The sequence below is a fragment of the Catharus ustulatus genome, chromosome 10 (genome assembly GCF_009819885.2).
Source record: "Catharus ustulatus isolate bCatUst1 chromosome 10, bCatUst1.pri.v2, whole genome shotgun sequence".
Classification (NCBI taxonomy): Eukaryota; Metazoa; Chordata; class Aves; order Passeriformes; family Turdidae; genus Catharus; species Catharus ustulatus.
Window position 1 is genome coordinate 24,506,698 of NC_046230.1, and position 16,670 is coordinate 24,523,367.

General features: G+C 46.5%; 1 protein-coding gene across 3 annotated transcripts; it reads left to right on the plus strand.

Moving 5' to 3' along the window:
• Positions 1 to 5,615: 5,615 nt before the first annotated feature.
• On the plus strand, positions 5,616 to 15,254 carry SPTSSB (serine palmitoyltransferase small subunit B). 3 transcript variants are annotated; one of them, XM_033069142.2, is made up of 2 exons: positions 5,616 to 5,681; positions 13,973 to 15,254. In XM_033069142.2, exon 2 carries the CDS (start codon positions 14,001 to 14,003, stop codon positions 14,235 to 14,237), a length of 237 nt encoding a protein of 78 aa, XP_032925033.1. In that variant the 5' UTR covers positions 5,616 to 5,681; positions 13,973 to 14,000; the 3' UTR covers positions 14,238 to 15,254. The 3 variants fall into 3 exon arrangements, with proteins under 3 accessions (XP_032925033.1, XP_032925032.1, XP_032925031.1); XM_033069141.1 differs by lacking the exon at positions 5,616 to 5,681 and adding an exon at positions 5,737 to 5,799; XM_033069140.2 differs by lacking the exon at positions 5,616 to 5,681 and adding an exon at positions 5,877 to 6,397.
• The last annotated feature ends 1,416 nt before the right edge of the window (positions 15,255 to 16,670 follow it).

Genomic DNA, 16,670 nt, shown 5'->3' on the forward strand with positions numbered 1-16,670 from the left:
TCTTCTCGGCTCTGGCAAATCCGGGCTGTGTAATCAAACCCAGGGCTCCAGACAGGTCAGAGTGATGCAGCAGCTTCAAATCACAGCAGGAAGCAAAAATCTGGGAATAAAACTGCTTCTGTGTGCTGGACTCAGAGAATTTGGGGAGTTTATGGTATTTAGGGAGTTAAATAGCAAAGGAGAGTAACAATTTTATTTTTTCTGAGCTACAAACTCGCTGCAAAAGCTCTGGATCTGCACTAAAATCAGAGGGAAGATTCCCACTGATTTCTTTGGAAAAAGTGCCTGAATCTCTCCAACTCCTCTGCAACTCACCCAGAAGCAGCAGAGGCAGCAAAATATCTCAAAAAAAAATAGGGGGATGTATAACAGTAATAAAATGTAAATAAGTGTAAAATACATTGTATTTTTAGATCTGCTGACTCAAATCATGGAATATCCTGAGCTGGAACAGATCATTAAAGCCCAACTGCTGGCTCTGCACAGGAATTTCACCAGGAATCCCACCAGGATTAGGGCAGGAGCAGAGTGACTTCATTCCCATCTCTTATTTTCCATTTCCATCTCTTATTTTCCATTCCCATCTCTTATTTTTTATTCCCATCTCTTATTTTTTATTCCCATCGCTTATTTTCCATTCCCATCTCTTTTTTTTCCATTTTTGGCTCTTATTTTTAATTCCCATCTCTTATTTTCCATTTCCATCTCTTGTCTTTTATTCCCATCTCTTATTTTTTATTCCCATCTCTTATTTTCCATTTCAATCTCTTATTTTCCATTCCCATCTCTTATTTTTCATTCCCATTCTATTTTCCATTCCCATCTCTTGTTTTCCATTCCCATCTCTTGTTTTTCCCTTGGAAAGGGAGAAGGAGCAGAACGGGCAGGAGTGGGAAGGAGAAGGAAAACAGGATTTTTTGGGAATTGCTGCTCCAGGTGAGGCTCAGCACAAGAGGGAGCTCCAGGAGCTCCCAACAGCTCTGCCAGGGATGGGTTTGCAGCTGAAGCACAAAAATCAGGGAATATCCCGGCTGGAATGGCCCCACAGGCATCACCCACTCCAATCCCCAATAATTCACCCTGTCCAAACATCCCAGCCCTAAGAATTAATGACCCCACAGCCCCTGAGACAGCACAAGCACAAAACCTCAAACGTTTTCCCAGGATAACTTCCCAAAATGGAATTTTTGGAACACAAAAATCAAGTTTCTGAGAGACCTGCACTGCTCAACCCTGTTTGCATTGGGAGCAGGGGGGAACAAAAAAACAAAACAAAACCAAAAAAAAAAAAAAAAAAACCAAAATAAAACAGAAATGGGAAGAATTCCTCATTCGAAGGAAATTTCCCTCGGTGTTAGAATGAGTAGGGTTGATCTCAATGCTGGGCTTCTCCAGGTGAAAATCTGGAATTTCCTCTGGAACACTTTGGGAGCAGCCCAGGCATCCCCAGATGGGGATTCCCACCTGATATTCCAGTAAGGGAATAAAACAAATCCCAGTTATCCCAGGAGATCACACACTCAGCTCATCCAGCCTGGCTGCAGCAATTTAATATTGGCCAAGGGACACAGCAGGAAGCAGAGATGTGAAAATGTGACTCAGCCAAGACTGGAGATCCTTGTTCTCCAAGCTTTTATTCCTTTATCTTCTAATTACTTGTTACTGATCCCAGAATTCCACTCAGCCCCTCCTGCAGATGGGTGCAGGCCAGTTAACCCAGAACATTAATTGATAATGATATTGATATATATATATATTTATTTATTTATTTTTATTTTTATTTTTATTGATTTATATATATTTTTATTTTTGTTTTTATTTTTATTGATTTATATATATTTTTATTTTTTATATTTACATTTATATTTATATTGTATTTATTAATATATTATTTATATTTATATTTATATTTATATTTATATTTATATTTATATTTATATTTATATTTATATTTATATTTATATTTATTTATATTTATATTTATGAGGCCAAGGCTGCTGATAAATAACCCCAAATCCACCAAATGCCACACATGAACAAATTCACATAAAGCAGAATTTCCCAGAAGGGACCACAGGATTTATTTGGCACAAAAAGGGATCAGGGCAGGAGGGAGGGTCAGACCCACAGAGCCTCTCCTGCCTCACTGCAGAGCCACCAAAGCCCCAAACAGGAGCTGTGGTGGCACCTGAAGCAGGGGAGAGATGATCACCCACACAGGGTTGTCATTGTCACCCACACCCTTTGTCCAACCTGCCCTGGCAGCAGATTAAAGGTTGTTCTCTAATTTGTAGGGCTGGCTTTAATTGTCAGGGAGGGTGGCAGGATCACCACACACCAAATTAGCTGGGAGCACGATTAACAGCACAGTAATCTCAGGTTTAGCCAGAGCATCACCTCTGCCCAGGATATTCTGCAAACTCTGCCAGATTCCGTGCTGACCCTGGACGTTTCCTTTCCATTAATCAACACAGCCTCACCAGGCAGACAAGATCTCAAAAATCACATCCAGGTCTCCCACTGCTGGGAAATGAAAGGAGTTCAGGTTGCTGCTTTGTTGGGTTTGCAGGAACATCCTCAATCTGCTCTGATCGGATTTAGGGAGAAATTCCTCCCTGTGGAGGTGGGGAGGGTGCCCAGAGCAGCTGGGGCTGCCCCTGGATCCCTGGAATGTTCCAGGCCAGGTTGGACATTGGGATTGGAGCAGCCTGGGACAGTGGAAATGTCCCTGCCATGGCTGGGGTGGCACTGGATTATTTTAATGTCCTTTCCAACCCAAACCATTCTGGGATTCTGTGATTCCATGAAATTGGATCTTCTGGAAAACCCTCCATTCTCCAGGCTGGGAAGAGCCTGGTCTGTTATAAAATATTCCTGCAGGGCTGTGACAGAGCCCAAAAGCTCAGGAAATATTCCCAAAATATTCCCAAATATTCCCAAACTCCAGAAATGCCACCTTGGCCTTTCTGGCAGGGCAGGGGTTTCATTCCTGTCTCCAGGGGCTGAGCTGGATTTCCTGCAGGAGCCAAAACCAAGCTGGAACCCCCAGCAATAATTAACACAAATAATTAACACAAATAATCACCACAAATCCCCAGGGGCCAAACCAGGAAGGGAGCAGATCTTCCAGAGCAGACAAGGAAACAAAGTCCCAATTTTTATCTACTTTTACACAGGAAATTTGGTCTGATTTTCACCATGGCAAGCACAGGGCATTCAGGGAAGGCTGAGGCTCAGGTCTGGAGCAGAGTAACCATGAGCAAGCTGGTAATTTAGTGTGGTTGTGCTCCTCATTTTTTATTTTAGGGCACTGGGAGGTTTTGCTCAGTGCAGCAGGGTCATCCTGCAGCTGGTAAATGCAAAGGTTAGGTTTAGAAATAAATTTATTTAACCACATGAAATCTCTCCTTTTCAAACCTTGCTCTAATAGAAAAGTTAAGTAAAAATTAATTCTTTCCCTTCTCTGGTTTGTTGAGGGTTTTTTTGTTTTGGTTTTTTTTTGTTTGTTTGGTGTTTTTTTGTTTGGTTTTTTTTTTCACTTTTTGTTCCTGTTTTATCAATTTGCTTTTCATTCCTTGCAAGGAACAAACCAGAGGCTTCTCCTGAGCCAGGGAAGGAAGCAGTAGGAGGAAGCAGAGCCTGATAAATCAAACCACAGCCTCCTTTCCATTAAACCCTGCCCTACTTCTCAGAAAAGAGCCCATCAGTTCTGACTCCAAAGGTTCTTCCCTCTGGAATCACCAGCAAGGCTGGATTATCAGCAAATCTGAAATTTATTGTGAAGCAAATCCTTCTCTGTTTCATCAGGCAGAGTGTGTCAATGGTAAATTTTTAAATTTTTCCAACATTGAACCTTCCTCCAGAGTAGCTGCTGACCTCACCTGGGGCTGAGTGAAGAGTTTGGAGGGAACTGGGAAAGGGTTCAGCCTGGGGGAAAGGGGGAGCAGGGATTTATTTTTTTAATCCCCAAAAATGGCCAAAACTCCCCCAAATTTCACCTCAAAATTCCCCCAAAATTCACCTCAAAATTCACCCAAATTAACAAATTCACCTCAAAATTATCCCCAAATTATCCCCAAAAAATGGCCAAAATTCACCTCAAAATTCACCTCAAAATTCACTTCAAAATTCACCTCAAAATTCCCCCAGAATTCACCTCAAAATTCACTCAAATTAACCAATTCACCTCAAAATTATCTCCAAATTATCCCCCAAAAATGGCCAAAATTCACCTCAAAGTTCACCCAAATACACCTGAAGTGAATTTTGGCCGTTTTGGGGGTAATTTTGGGATAATTGCAACGTCAATTTGGGTGAACTTTGGGGTGAATTTCGAGGTGAATTTAGGGAAACCTTGAGGTGAATTTTGAGGTGAATTTTGGCTGAATTTTGTCCATTTGTGGGCGATAATTTTGGGATCATTTTGAGGCGAATTGGCTAATTTTGGGTGAATTTTGAGGTGAATTTTGGCTGAATTTTGTCCATTTGGGGGGATAATTTTGGGATCATTTTGAGGCGAATTGGCTAATTTTGGGTGAATTTTGAGATGAAATTTGGGGGGTGAATTTTGCCCATTTTATGCCGGGTTTTTATGGATTGTGGGTGACACCCACCCAAAACCACTCGGGCCATTCCCACCTCTGCCCACCCAGGGAATTTCAGATTTCACAGCCCCGAGCTCCAGGACAGGCTGATCTGAATTTAACCAAAACCTTCGCACGGCAATATTTTAATATCAAAGCAATAATTTAATATCAAAGCCAGCATCAGCTCCACAAACAACATCCACAAACAGTGGTGGGCTTGGGAAGGAAAGCGTCACATCCCGATGTCCCCTTTGTCACCTGTCACCTTTTAAAGGTGTTCCCTGGGGAAGGAGCAGCTTTAGAGCATCGTTAAAATGTGTGCAAACACAAGAACGGCTTTATCAGCTGCTGGTAAAAGGTTTGGATTCCTTTGTGGTCGGAAGGGTTTGTTTGTGAGAGATGGTGCCTGGAACCTGCTGCTCCGGGGGGAAAAGCATTTCTGACACGTTTATTTCTCACTTTAACCACAAAGTTGCGTTCTAAAGGAGATGTTGGGTAGCGAGCAGGACACTAAATTAAGATTTTTTTTTTTTTTAATCTCTGGGATAGAATAAACTGCAGGAACCTGAGGCTCATGATTGGCAGGGTCATGGAATTTCAGCTCAAGTTTTCTAAATGCTTGTCCATCCCCATCTCTCCTCTCTGGAAATCCCTCACCCCTCACCCGAGGTGGGACCATCCCAACCCAAATCCTCTCTCTGCAGCTCCAGCTCCTTCCCTTGGAGGCGGGATGCTCGCAAGCACCTGCCCGTCACCCTTGGCACGATAAGCACGCTGCACGGGGGTCTGTCGCGACAGCGGGGTGCGATATGAAGGGTGTCTATCGCGATAGGAAGCCGCTCAGCGCGGGGCAGCATCACCCCGCATCCCGATCTCCGGGAAAAGCCGGGGAAGCACGGCTCTGGAGGGAGGCAGCTGGTGTCCCGGAGGTGCCAGCCGGCTCCATCCCACGGCTTTCCCCAGCCCGGCTCCATCCCACGGCTTTCCCCAGCCCGGCTCCTCCTCCCCCGCTCCCGGCGCCGCAAACCCGAGCGCAGCGGCTGCGGCAGCGGGCGGGGACCGGCCGGGACACGGCCACGGCAGCCGGCGGAGGAGGTGACAACGGGGAGGAGGCACGGAGGAGGAGGAGGAGGAGGAGGAGGAGGGAGGGGGAAAGGTGAGGATTTAAGGGCAGGCAGCGCCGGGCCGGGGAGCTGCGGTGCGCGGAGCGGAGGTGAGGGAGGCGCGGGGCCGCGGTGCGCTGCAGCCCGGGGATTTCTGCATCCCGGTGATTTCTGCAGCCCGGTGATTTCTGCATCCTGGTGTTCTCTGCAGCCCGGTGTTCTCTGCAGCTCGGTGTTCTGCAGCCCGGTGTTCCTTCATCCTAGTGTGCTGCATCCCGGTGTGCTTCAGCCCGGTGATTTCTGCATCCCGGTGTTTTCTGCATCCCGGTATTCCCGCATCCCGGTATTCCCTCATCCCGGTGTTCCCTGCATCCCGGTGATCCTTCATCCCAGTATTCCTTCATCCCGGTATCTTCTGCATCCCCGTGTTCCTCCCTCCCGGTGTTCCCGCATCCCCGTGTTCCTCCCTCCCGGTGTTTTCTGCATCCCGGCGCTCCCGCATCCCGGTGTTCCCGCATCCCGGTGCGCCCTTGCCGCCGATCCCTGGCATTCCCGCATCCCGGTGCTCCCGCATCCCGGTGCTCACTCCCGGCTCAGCTCGGCTGCCCAAGGGCATCGCGGCAGAGACGCGTCCCGGAGCATCTCCCAGCCGGGGAGCGGTGACCTTGGCGAGCGCGGCCGCGGCCACGGCGAGTCCCCGGTGGCTCGGTAAGGAGCGGGGGGAGGCCCGGGAGCGGGGCTGAACCCGCGGGGGCTGTGCTGTGCCTTTCCAGATGGAGCTGGGGCCGTTCTGTCCCCACCTGCAGCCTCCAGCGGGGCTCTGGGGGTTAAAGCGCTGGAATGAGCCGAGCTTTGGGGTCCCTTCCAAGCCAAACCATTCCGTGATGCTGTGACTTGTTGCTGGAGCTCTGCAGTCGGGGGTTCCCAGGTGGCAGGAAGATGGTTTGCCATAGGGGTTCCCAAAAAACCAGTCCAACACCCCGGAGGGAAAAGGTGACAATGGGTGGGCGAGAGAAGGCTGTGCTGCTCACACCGGTGTGATTTTTTCCTCTTTGGTTTCCTTAGAGCTGCCTTCAGTGGGAAGCAGGTGCAAGTCCTTCCTTTCCTTGCTGGATAAACCTTGGATAATATGGAGGAGAATCCCTGCAATAAATGCTCCGGCTCTGCTTGCTCAGCACAAGGAGCTTTGAGGGGTTTTAATGTGGATTTTAATGCTTTAGGAATTGGGATGCTGGGTTTTCTTTCTCACAAATATGGTATAAATAATTATGGTACAAATGTGGCTTGGGAGCAATTCCATGAGTGCCTGGAGTGATTTCTGGTGCAGGTTTAGTGGGGAGAAGCAGGGGAGCTGGAGCATGGATGTTATTTCAGCATTCCAGCTGGGATGGGAGATGCTGAAACGCTGCCTGGGGAGCAGCCTGGGCCCATGGCAATGCTTGTGCCCAAAAATCAGCTCCAGGACACTGAGCTCCAGCTGGCTGAGAGGCAGCCAGGGCTCTGCTCTCCCGTTTTATGGAGCTTTTCATCTGTTTTATGGATGTCAGCAGCTTTGTGTGTCCAAACCTGTTTGCTCAGAGAGGAAGGGGCCTGCAGAGGAAGCTGTTCCCTGCTGCATAGGTGGGGTTCAATCTGTGAAAAAGTGCACCTCCCTTTTTATTTCTGATCTGTTGCAACAATCCCATTCCATTTTTGCTTTTCCTCTCTCGGAGCAGTGACTGGAGTGGTGCAACTCTGCTTCCTTTGATGAGATCTCAAGGGAGATGCACTTGCACAAGAGTTTGGTCCCATTTTCCACTAATACCTGTCATAGCTGTGACAATATTCACCTCCTCACGTTGCACACAACTCAGGTTGTTACTTTCAGCTGCCTCAGAAATGACTCAGAGCAAAGCAAAGAAATCAGAATAAAATAAGGGCTACATCTGGAAGCAAATCTCATTTTAGAGCCCAGACATCTCAGTTATTTTGTTGGTAGATTGATATGTTTACACAACCTCCTGAACTTGAAAGGATGTGGATGATGTCCCAAATCTCACAAGGAACTGAGGTTTGTCACCAGGAACAAAAAAGATATTCCTGGGACAGTTCTTTGAGAACTCTCAGTTTTTAAGTGTTTGCAATTTAAACCTGGTGCTGGTTGGTCTCTTGTCCTAAATTTGAGGTTTTGGTTGGGAATAGTTCAGTTCAAAACCATGTTCCTAAATTATACTCACACTTAAAAGAGAGGGAAAGGTTTCCCTTTGCCTGGGATTCAATTTTTCATTTTCCCATCTTCTCTGGCAGAGCTGCTCACCTGTTCTGCCCCAAGGTAAAATCCTGGCACAGGGGGAGGACCCAGAGCCCAAGGAAAAGCTGGAAAGTCAGGGATCTGTGCCTAAACTGCAAGGAGCAGCTGGTTATGTAAGGCAACAACTGAGGAAACTTCAGGGGAGGGAAGAAAATTGTTGAAAAATTAATTTGGCCTTGGAAGAAAATGGGACAGAGCTGCTTCAGGAGTGTTGTCACAGAGAAGCTGCATCTTCTCCTTTCCCTGTGCCTGAGGATGGGATTGGGCACTGATCAATCAGCCAGGCTGCAAAGTTTGGGGCAGCTGAGTTATTTAGAGCTGTGGCTTTGCCAGGGGACAGCTAAGGCACGAAATCAGTGCAGCCTTCAGCTGCTTTCAGCTGCACTGCTGGTACTGAGTGGTGAGAAGCCAAATGAGGCCCCTGTGGGTGCTGCAAATCAAACTCTGCTTTCCTGAGGCTCAAACATTGTGGATCTCATTTGAAAACACTTTTCCCCATCATTCCAAACTCCATCTGTGTGCTTCACTCAGCTGAAGGAGAAAGTTCAGCAAGCCCTGGCTGCTGTGCCCTGCAGCTGGTGAGGAATCCTCGTGCTGCAGAATCCACGTGCTCCAGATCTGAACCCCAGCCCCAAACCCCCCTTGGGGAGCCCAGAATTGCTGCAGGAGGAGCAGACACAGATCAGAGTTCAGGAAGCTGGGCCAGACTTTGTGCAGGTGTGGCACTGCCACTCCAGGAGGGGTCTGGAGTTCCCAGAGGTAACAGGAAGTTTTCCTGGACAGGGAAAGGTCCTGAGCTTTGTGTGCACTATGGAACATTTGTAAGAACCAAAATAGCACTCCCTGCGAGGCCAGCAGGAAGGAAGTTGGGGTTAAAGATTAGGAAGATGATGGAATTCATTCTCCTGAGCAAGGTAAAACACAAACAGGGCTGTGAACACCTTTGCTCTTTTCTGCCTCACCCCTTCCATTCCTGGAAGATATTTTTATTTTTTTTTCCCAGCAAACCCCACAGTCTCTGCTGTGCACCAGAATTTCAGGGAGGGTTATTCATTAAAATCTGCAAGTCAGGGTGATTTTTGAGGTGCATCCTTGTTTTTCAGCCTTACCCCTTCCATTCCTGGAAGATTTTTTTTCAGCAAACCTCACAGGCTGTGCTGTGCACCAGAATTCCAGGGGAGGGTTAATTCATTAAAATCTGCAAGTCAAGGTGATTTTTGAGGTGTATCCTTGTCTGCACTGGGAGCTGTGCTGGAATTGTTGCTGCTCTTCTCAATCCCATTCTGTCTGGAATTTCCTCCCTGGGAGAACAAGCTGGAGGTGGAATTTAAAGATCCATGTAGGGGTGCTGAGAAGGCTGAGCTGCTGCTCCATGAGGGATCAGAGCCGTGGGGATGCAACAGAGGAATGGGCTGGGGTGATGTTCCCAGGAAATTTTGGGATTTGGATTCCCTAGAACAGACTGGGGTGGTGTTCCCAGGAAATTCTGGGATGTGGATTCCCTAGAACAGACTGGGGTGGTGTTCTCAGGAAATTCTGGGATGTGGATTCCCTGGAATCTGCTGCCTCATCTCAATTCCTGTCCAGCTGCTGATCATTTCATTCCTTGTGCACAGCGCTTGGTGCTCAGTGAATAAAACATGAAAGGAAATGCTTGATGGACTGGGAATGGGACTGGGAATGGGAATGGAAATGGGACTGGGAATGGAAATGGGACTGGGAATGGGAATCCCTTCCTGGTTCTGTTTGCTCTTGGAGGTGTCAGCCTGCCTAAAATCCCTGGGCTCATCCCAGAATTATGTCAGCATTCAGAGGGACAAACCTGGATAAATCAGGATATTCACAAGCCCACAGAATACACTGAAGTCCCAAATAAAAACAGCTCCACATCAGTGACTTGCAGATGGGATTTCTGTCAATCCCAAGCAGGTGATTGCTCACTCAGCTTCCAATATCCAAAATTATTTACAGATCAGACAGCTTCAAATCCATCCTGGCACTTTGCCTGGCTGCACCTGCCTCCACGTGGGTGTTCAGGACTGGAGCCCCTCAGGGACTCCTGGAAGGAATTTATTTAAGCTGCAGCACCAGAGGATTCCCTCAGGATGCTGCAAACCCACCCTTGCTGCTGGGCTATCCCAGCAATTACTCAGCAAATTTTTAGCCAATTAAATATTTGTGTTTTGGGGATGGATTGATTGTTTGCTGCTTTTATTTCTAATGTCATCCCTACTTTTCACTTAAAGGCCATTTCCAGCTCCAGGCTTTGTTTTTCCCCACTCCAGATGAACTTTTCCTCCATATATGTTGGAAATCCCTTTTTTCCCTGTGTGTGTAACTCAACCAACCCCTCCTGCTGAGGGCATGAAGTGTTTTCCAAGCATTCTTTGCCAACCAGTCTCTCCCAGTTCCCCTGCAAAGAATGTTTCTCTCCTCAGGAATTTCCCAGCAGGAGCTGTCCGGCCACGGGTCAGAGTTGCAGATTTAAAATGTGACCAAAATTCCCCAAATCCCAGCTGCTCAAAGCAGAAATTGCATATTAAAGGACCTAACACTGGCATCTTCTAACTCCCAACTGGCTCTGACTCAAAAATAGGGTCATTAATAAAGAAATCTGGAGATTAGGAATGCTTTGAAATGAAACCTTGATATTTGGATGATGATTTATCTTTTCAGCTGCCCTAATCACAGACATGTGTCAACAAGCAAGAAAATCAGGCAGCCGCTTAAAACACTAAAAGCTGCTTTACAGGTTTCTCTTCTTGCATTTTTTTTCCTCTTGGAGGTGCAATTGCTGAAAATAATCTGAATATTGCTTAATAGGAGCTGAATTCTCTTCATTTCACTCATAGCTGGCTGTAACAGTCCCATGGCCTCTGAACAGGAAGGCATTTCCCCAACACCACTGAATGTTTAAACCCAAATTTGTAGACAAATGAATGTTGAGTTAAAATTGCATAAGAACAAATTATCTCCAGCTCTGGAATAGTGGGAACTAATGAGTGAATAATTCAGGGCCCTTTCAAGTGGGAGTGCTAGATGTATAGAATAAAATACAGTCATGAAAATGAAGCCTCTCTAGGACAAATCCTGTTTAAAATACAGATTTTCAGCCCCCAACGTTTGCCTAGTAATCTGCTATTCCCTTTGATTGCTGCTACAATTCATTTGGGAGGTAAAGCTGCCACAGAGCTCTGGAGGTGTGAGGTTTGTGGGGTTTGGGGCTACTCCTTGTTCCTCCTGATGGCCCCAAAGGGATGCAGATTGTCCCCTCCCCAGGGATCTGTGTGGCAGAGCCGTGTCTTTCATTGCCTCAGCAGCTGCTTTAAAATGGATTTTTTTTTCCCCTTCCCCTCCTGTGCTTTCCTTTATAAATTATGCAGCTGGAGTTGTGTTATCCCTGCTAGCAGAGGCTGGGTGAGATGCAGGGGCAGTGTGGCAGTGCTGAGGGCACAGACTGTAATTTCCCTTTGCCTTTTACTTATCCCAACCTCCATCATTCATTAGGAGACCACAGAGCACAGCTCGTGTTCCTCCTGGAATTCCAGAATGTCTGAGAACCTGGGGATGGAATTACTGCACTGGGAGAAGCAAAGGGAGCCAGGCTGTGCTGGAGCTGCAGGGAAATGCAATCCCAGGCTGGAAAAAAGGGTGCCAAGGGCTTTGGGTAAATCCAAAGGGCTGCTCATCATTTTAACTGCCTCATCCTTTATTCATGTGGCCCTCCAAGTGATGAGGGTGAGGCTGCAGGCTGGAATATCAGTCAAACCAGCCCTGGGGATGTTTTTCCTGCCTTTGGCTGTCCTTAAGCAGCTCTGGATGGAGTCTGTGCACCCCTGCTCACTCAGAGCCTCAAACAGCCCCAGCAGTGCCCCAGCCTGGCAGCTTCTCTGGGCTGGGGTCAGGATTAGCAGGGATTTACCCATGGAAGGGATGAGTTCAACCAGCACAGCCCCAACCTGGTGTAAATCCCAAAATCCTGGAGAAGGAGAGTGTGAGAATGCACTCCTTCATCTCCTTCTCCTTCTCCTTTCTCCTTCTCCCTTCTTCTTCTCCTTTCTCCTTCTCCTTCTCCTTCTCCTTCTCCTTCTCCTTCTCCTTCTCCTTCTCCTTCTCCTTCTCCTTCTCCTTTCTCCTTCTCCTTTCTCCTTCTCCTTCTCCTTCTCCTTCTCCTCCTCCTCCTCCTTTTCCTCCTCCTTTTCCCTTTTCCCCTTCCCTTCTCCCCACTACAGAAAAGGGCTTCACCCCTCACTGCTCTTTTTGCAGAAAAGTCTGACCAGAGACACTTTTTGGCTCCCAGGGAGCACCACTTTGCCAGCTGGGCCACTTTTATTGAAGGCTTTGCAACATTTCCAGGGCTTTAAGGCCTCTCTCCCTGGAGTTGTGCCTTCAAAGAAATGATCTGAAAGGAATCAGCTTCCATTCATGGCCAGCCAGAGAGCTGCAGTGCCTTTCTGGAAAGAAAAGCTGGTCACAGAGACAGGCACTGCTCAATTTCAAATGTTGGTCTGTCCCCCAAAAGCGCTGCAGGAAATGTAGGAATTTCTTGGTCTAGGAAATATGGGGAGATGGAAATGAAGGAAATGCTTTGGGAGAATTAGGGGGGAAACTCCCATTTGGTAAATCCCACATCCCCCCAGAACAGAGCAGGGAACCACTGAGTATTGGAATATTTCTGATCTATGTAATTATTTTAATCCCAGGCTGCAAATTTCTCAGTGCCACTTTAGGATTTTTTGCTGCCCCAAACTCTCAGTGACCACCAGACTGGAGGGATGGGATGTGCCCAAGCCTCTTGTTCTGGCATTTCAGGCAGCACAAGTGCAAAAGAAAATGGGACACTGGGAGGTTTTCCAGCAGGGAAATCTGAATTCCCTACGGACTGATGTGCTTGGAATGTCCCTAAACCCCAAAATAATGGAATCCCTCTGTAAAGCCTTGTACACTTCCTTATCACTCTCTTTTCTCTAAATAGATGCTTTTAGCCTGCATTTAAAGATTGCTTCTAGTGCCAAAAAGCACATTTAACAATGAACAGTGGGAGCAAACCCTATTTCCTATTTAATTCCTGCTCAGCCATTCTCTTTTCCAAGGGGAGCTGGGAACAATGAATGCATAAAGGTATTACCCAGGAGGAAAATCTTTCCTAGACTTGTAATTTCCATTAAATACTCTTTTAATCTGTAACATTTCTCTTTTCTTTGGAATGAGCTGCAAAAAAAAAATCCTCCTGCAATCTGAGATTACTTTTTTTCTCCCTTTCTCTTTCATAAAGCCTTTCTCTTGGCTTTTCTTTATTCCCAATAATTGCAGAGCAATAAAAATTATTATCAAGACTAAGCAGAGCAGTTGTTTTCATCTCATCTTTATTCTGGGGTGAATGTGGAATTTATGGAACATTTGAGGAATTTATGGAACATTTGTGGAATTTATGGAACCTTTGTGGAATTTATGGAACCTTTGTGTAATTTATGGAACATTTGAGGAATTTATGGAACATCTGAGGAATTTATGGAACCTTTGTGGAATTTATGGAATCTTTGTGGAATTTATGGAACCTTTGAGGAATTTATGGAACCTTTGTGGAATTTACGGAACATTTGAGGAATTTATGGAACATTTATGGAATTCATGGAATATTTAGGGAAGCTGGCCCAAAGCCTTTCTTTTTAAATGCCTATTTCCCTGATTTCCATAGGGAATGAATAGGAGAATACACTTGGAATGTGGGAATTGAATCACAGGAAGGTTTGGCTTGGAAGGGAGTTTAATCACCCAGGAACAGGGACATCTTCCACTATCCCAGCCTGCCCCAACCTGGCCTTGCACACTTGCAGAGATGGAGCAGCCACAGCTTTTCTGGGAAGTGGGAATGCCCAGCTGATCAATAACTGAGCAGCAGCTGCAGAACTCAAGCTGGTGGCACTGACACCCCAGTAATGAGTTTGATGGTGTTTTCACAGAGTGCTAACCCCAATCCCCTGTCATTCCAGGTGCTCTGCATCCCCCCTGGAGCTGAAGATGGACGTGAGGAGGGTGAAGGACTACCTGTACTGGCTGTACTACCAGTACCAGCTGGTGACATGCAGCTATGTGCTGGAGCCCTGGGAGCAGTCCATGTTCCACACCATCACTGTCACCGTGCTGGCCATGGTGGTGTACACAGCCTACGTCTTCGTGCCCATCCACGTCCGCCTGGCCTTGCAATTCTTCTCCCAGATTTTTGGCTCCCAGCCTGAGAGTGCAGTGCTGAACTGAGCTGGGCCCAGCAGGGCTCAGCAGCTTTGTGAAATCAGCTTTGTGCTGAGGTTTGGCTCTTAGGAAAAGCCTGCTTGCTTCACCTGAGGGGGTCTGAGCGCAGCCCCTCATCCAGAAACGCTCTGGGAATGGGACACAGCACCTGCAGCAGCACAGGATCCAAGCAGCTCCCACTTCCAGTAGCCTCATCCAACCATCTCCACTCAGAGACACCCAAAGTTCTACCAGCACAGTGCACTGGCCAGGATAGAGGAGATAAAAAGTGAGGATCTGCAGCAGGATTGGAGAGATCATGGCTGGCTGGTGATGGACTGCCAGGCTTTAATGGGTTGGAAGAGAAAGCAACAGGGGGGTGAATTTAAATCCAGCTTTTTTCCTGCATCTGAGTTCAGATGGTCTAAAATATTTCCTTTTTGAAAAGTTCCCCACCTCATCTTGCAGTTTAGTGAGGATGACAGGAAGAAGCAGCCCTGCTCTGTCTCAGTGCCCTTCTGCCTTCTCAGATGAAAATCAAAATCTTTTCCTGCTGCTCCCACTCACCAAGGCAGCAAAGTGCAAATCAGCACCAGGGGAAGAGGATCCAGAGTGAAAATCATATTTTAATACCTGCAGGGAAGGCTTAAAGAGATCTCCTTTACAAAGAAATTTGATTTATTTCCATTGCCTGTGGGAAGGGTTTGGAACAATGGGAGGTTTGTTTGCTTTTCACTCTACACAAATCAAACGTGGGTGCCAAATCATAAATTCCAGCTGCACACTGCACGTCTCCACCAGCTGATGCTCCTGTTAGTAGAAGTGAGAGATGCAAAATGTAAATAGCTTTCAAATGATGTTTGCACAGTTCTAGATTTAAAAAAAAACCTCTTCACTTCTTTCTCGAGCTGCAGTGGGCTCCTGCATGATTCAATGCACAAGTTTGTTTGGAAACGAAGACATGTGGTGAAGGTTGCCCAGATCTGAACATGTGTATGCAGTTTTTCCAGCCCAAAAAAATAAAATTTTATTCTTCAGAAACGACCTCTGGCTGCATGACTCAGCTCTTCTGTGTTTTCCACTCATTCATAAATATTCTGGATGTGTTGGGGTCAGGCTGGATTTTGTGGTGAAGGTTTTGGGGCAAGGTTTGAGAATCCTTTAAATGGATCTGGGGTCCAAAATTTCTCCTGTTTCTGGAGGGAAAAACAAAAAAAACAAAACTCTGATCTGCTTCAAATGAAGGCATTTAGAAATACCTGAGCGTGCTGAGGCTCAGCTGAGAGAGCTCTGAGCTCCAACAGGAGCTGTCCTGACAGTTTATCACAGTTGGGAACCTGCAAATACGAGGTGCCGAGCTGAAATCACACTTGGAGTAATAACACAGAGCTGGAGGGGATGAAAAATGGCAAAACCTGTGACAATTCCTCTCAAAAGTGTCTGTAAAATAGACTAAAAGTTATAAACCCAACCTTGGAGGTGAGGTTTATACCAACTTAGCAAGTTGGTATAAATTCTATCTCCAAAGATTCTGCTCATCTAGATAAAATAATGAGTGCCTCATCAGCCCTGTTCCCATTAATTTTTAATTCCTTAAAAACAGAATTTCTTCCCCACAACATCAAACTGAACTTTCAGAGCACAAGGAGAAGTTTTTTACAGGAATGCAAAGGTTGGAGCTCCTGTGTCCAGTAGCACACACCCGATGGAATATTGCTCTTTAAACATTTCATTTGGCAAACAGAACAGGGAGAGGGCTTTGTTCAGGATTCCCTCCCATCGTGGGGTCCATGCAAAGCACTTTTCTTCCTTATTGTGCCTTTGTTTGGCTCGGGGAGGTGCAGGAAGTGGCAGGGAAACAGCAGCAGGTGCCATTTGGGAGGATTCTTTAAGTTTTAACTGAGTAAAAACTCATTTTTTTGTGTGAATTCTTCAGCCTGCTTACTAAATTTTAAAGGATTTAGGCAAGAGGAAAGAAGCTGCTGAAAACAATCTCTGCTAAAACCCTTTTGAGATTTCCCCAGCCCTCTTCACTTCTCCTTACATCCAGAAAAGCTGGAATAACTCTCCCTACTTAATATTCCAAATCACTGGGTTCCAGCAGGAGATTTCAAAGGATTTTTGGCACTCAGCAGGGAACAGAAGCATTTTTTTTCTCCCAGCTCAAAGAGAGAGGAGGTGAGATAACACTTCTGACAGCTTGAGACCACACCACATCTTAGGAAACTCTTCCAGCTCTGAAATCCTTTTCCTTGGGAAAAAAAAAAAAATCCTGAATAATGGGAATTGGTTTTCATGGGATCACAGCTGCACCCCAAGGTGGGAGGGTGGGATTTTGGAGCTCCCAGTAACACCAGTATGCCCAGTATGAGGGTGTCAGGCTCTCTATAAAACTCTTTCCTCCTGCTTCATTATAGCTCCATGTTAATTGTAGTTAATTGCTCCACTGGGCTAATTGTA

What these genes read in the sequence shown, in the direction of transcription:
- SPTSSB (XM_033069142.2), top strand. Translation starts at nt 14,001, where the DNA reads ATGGACGTGAGGAGGGTGAAGGACTACCTGTACTGGCTGTACTACCAG.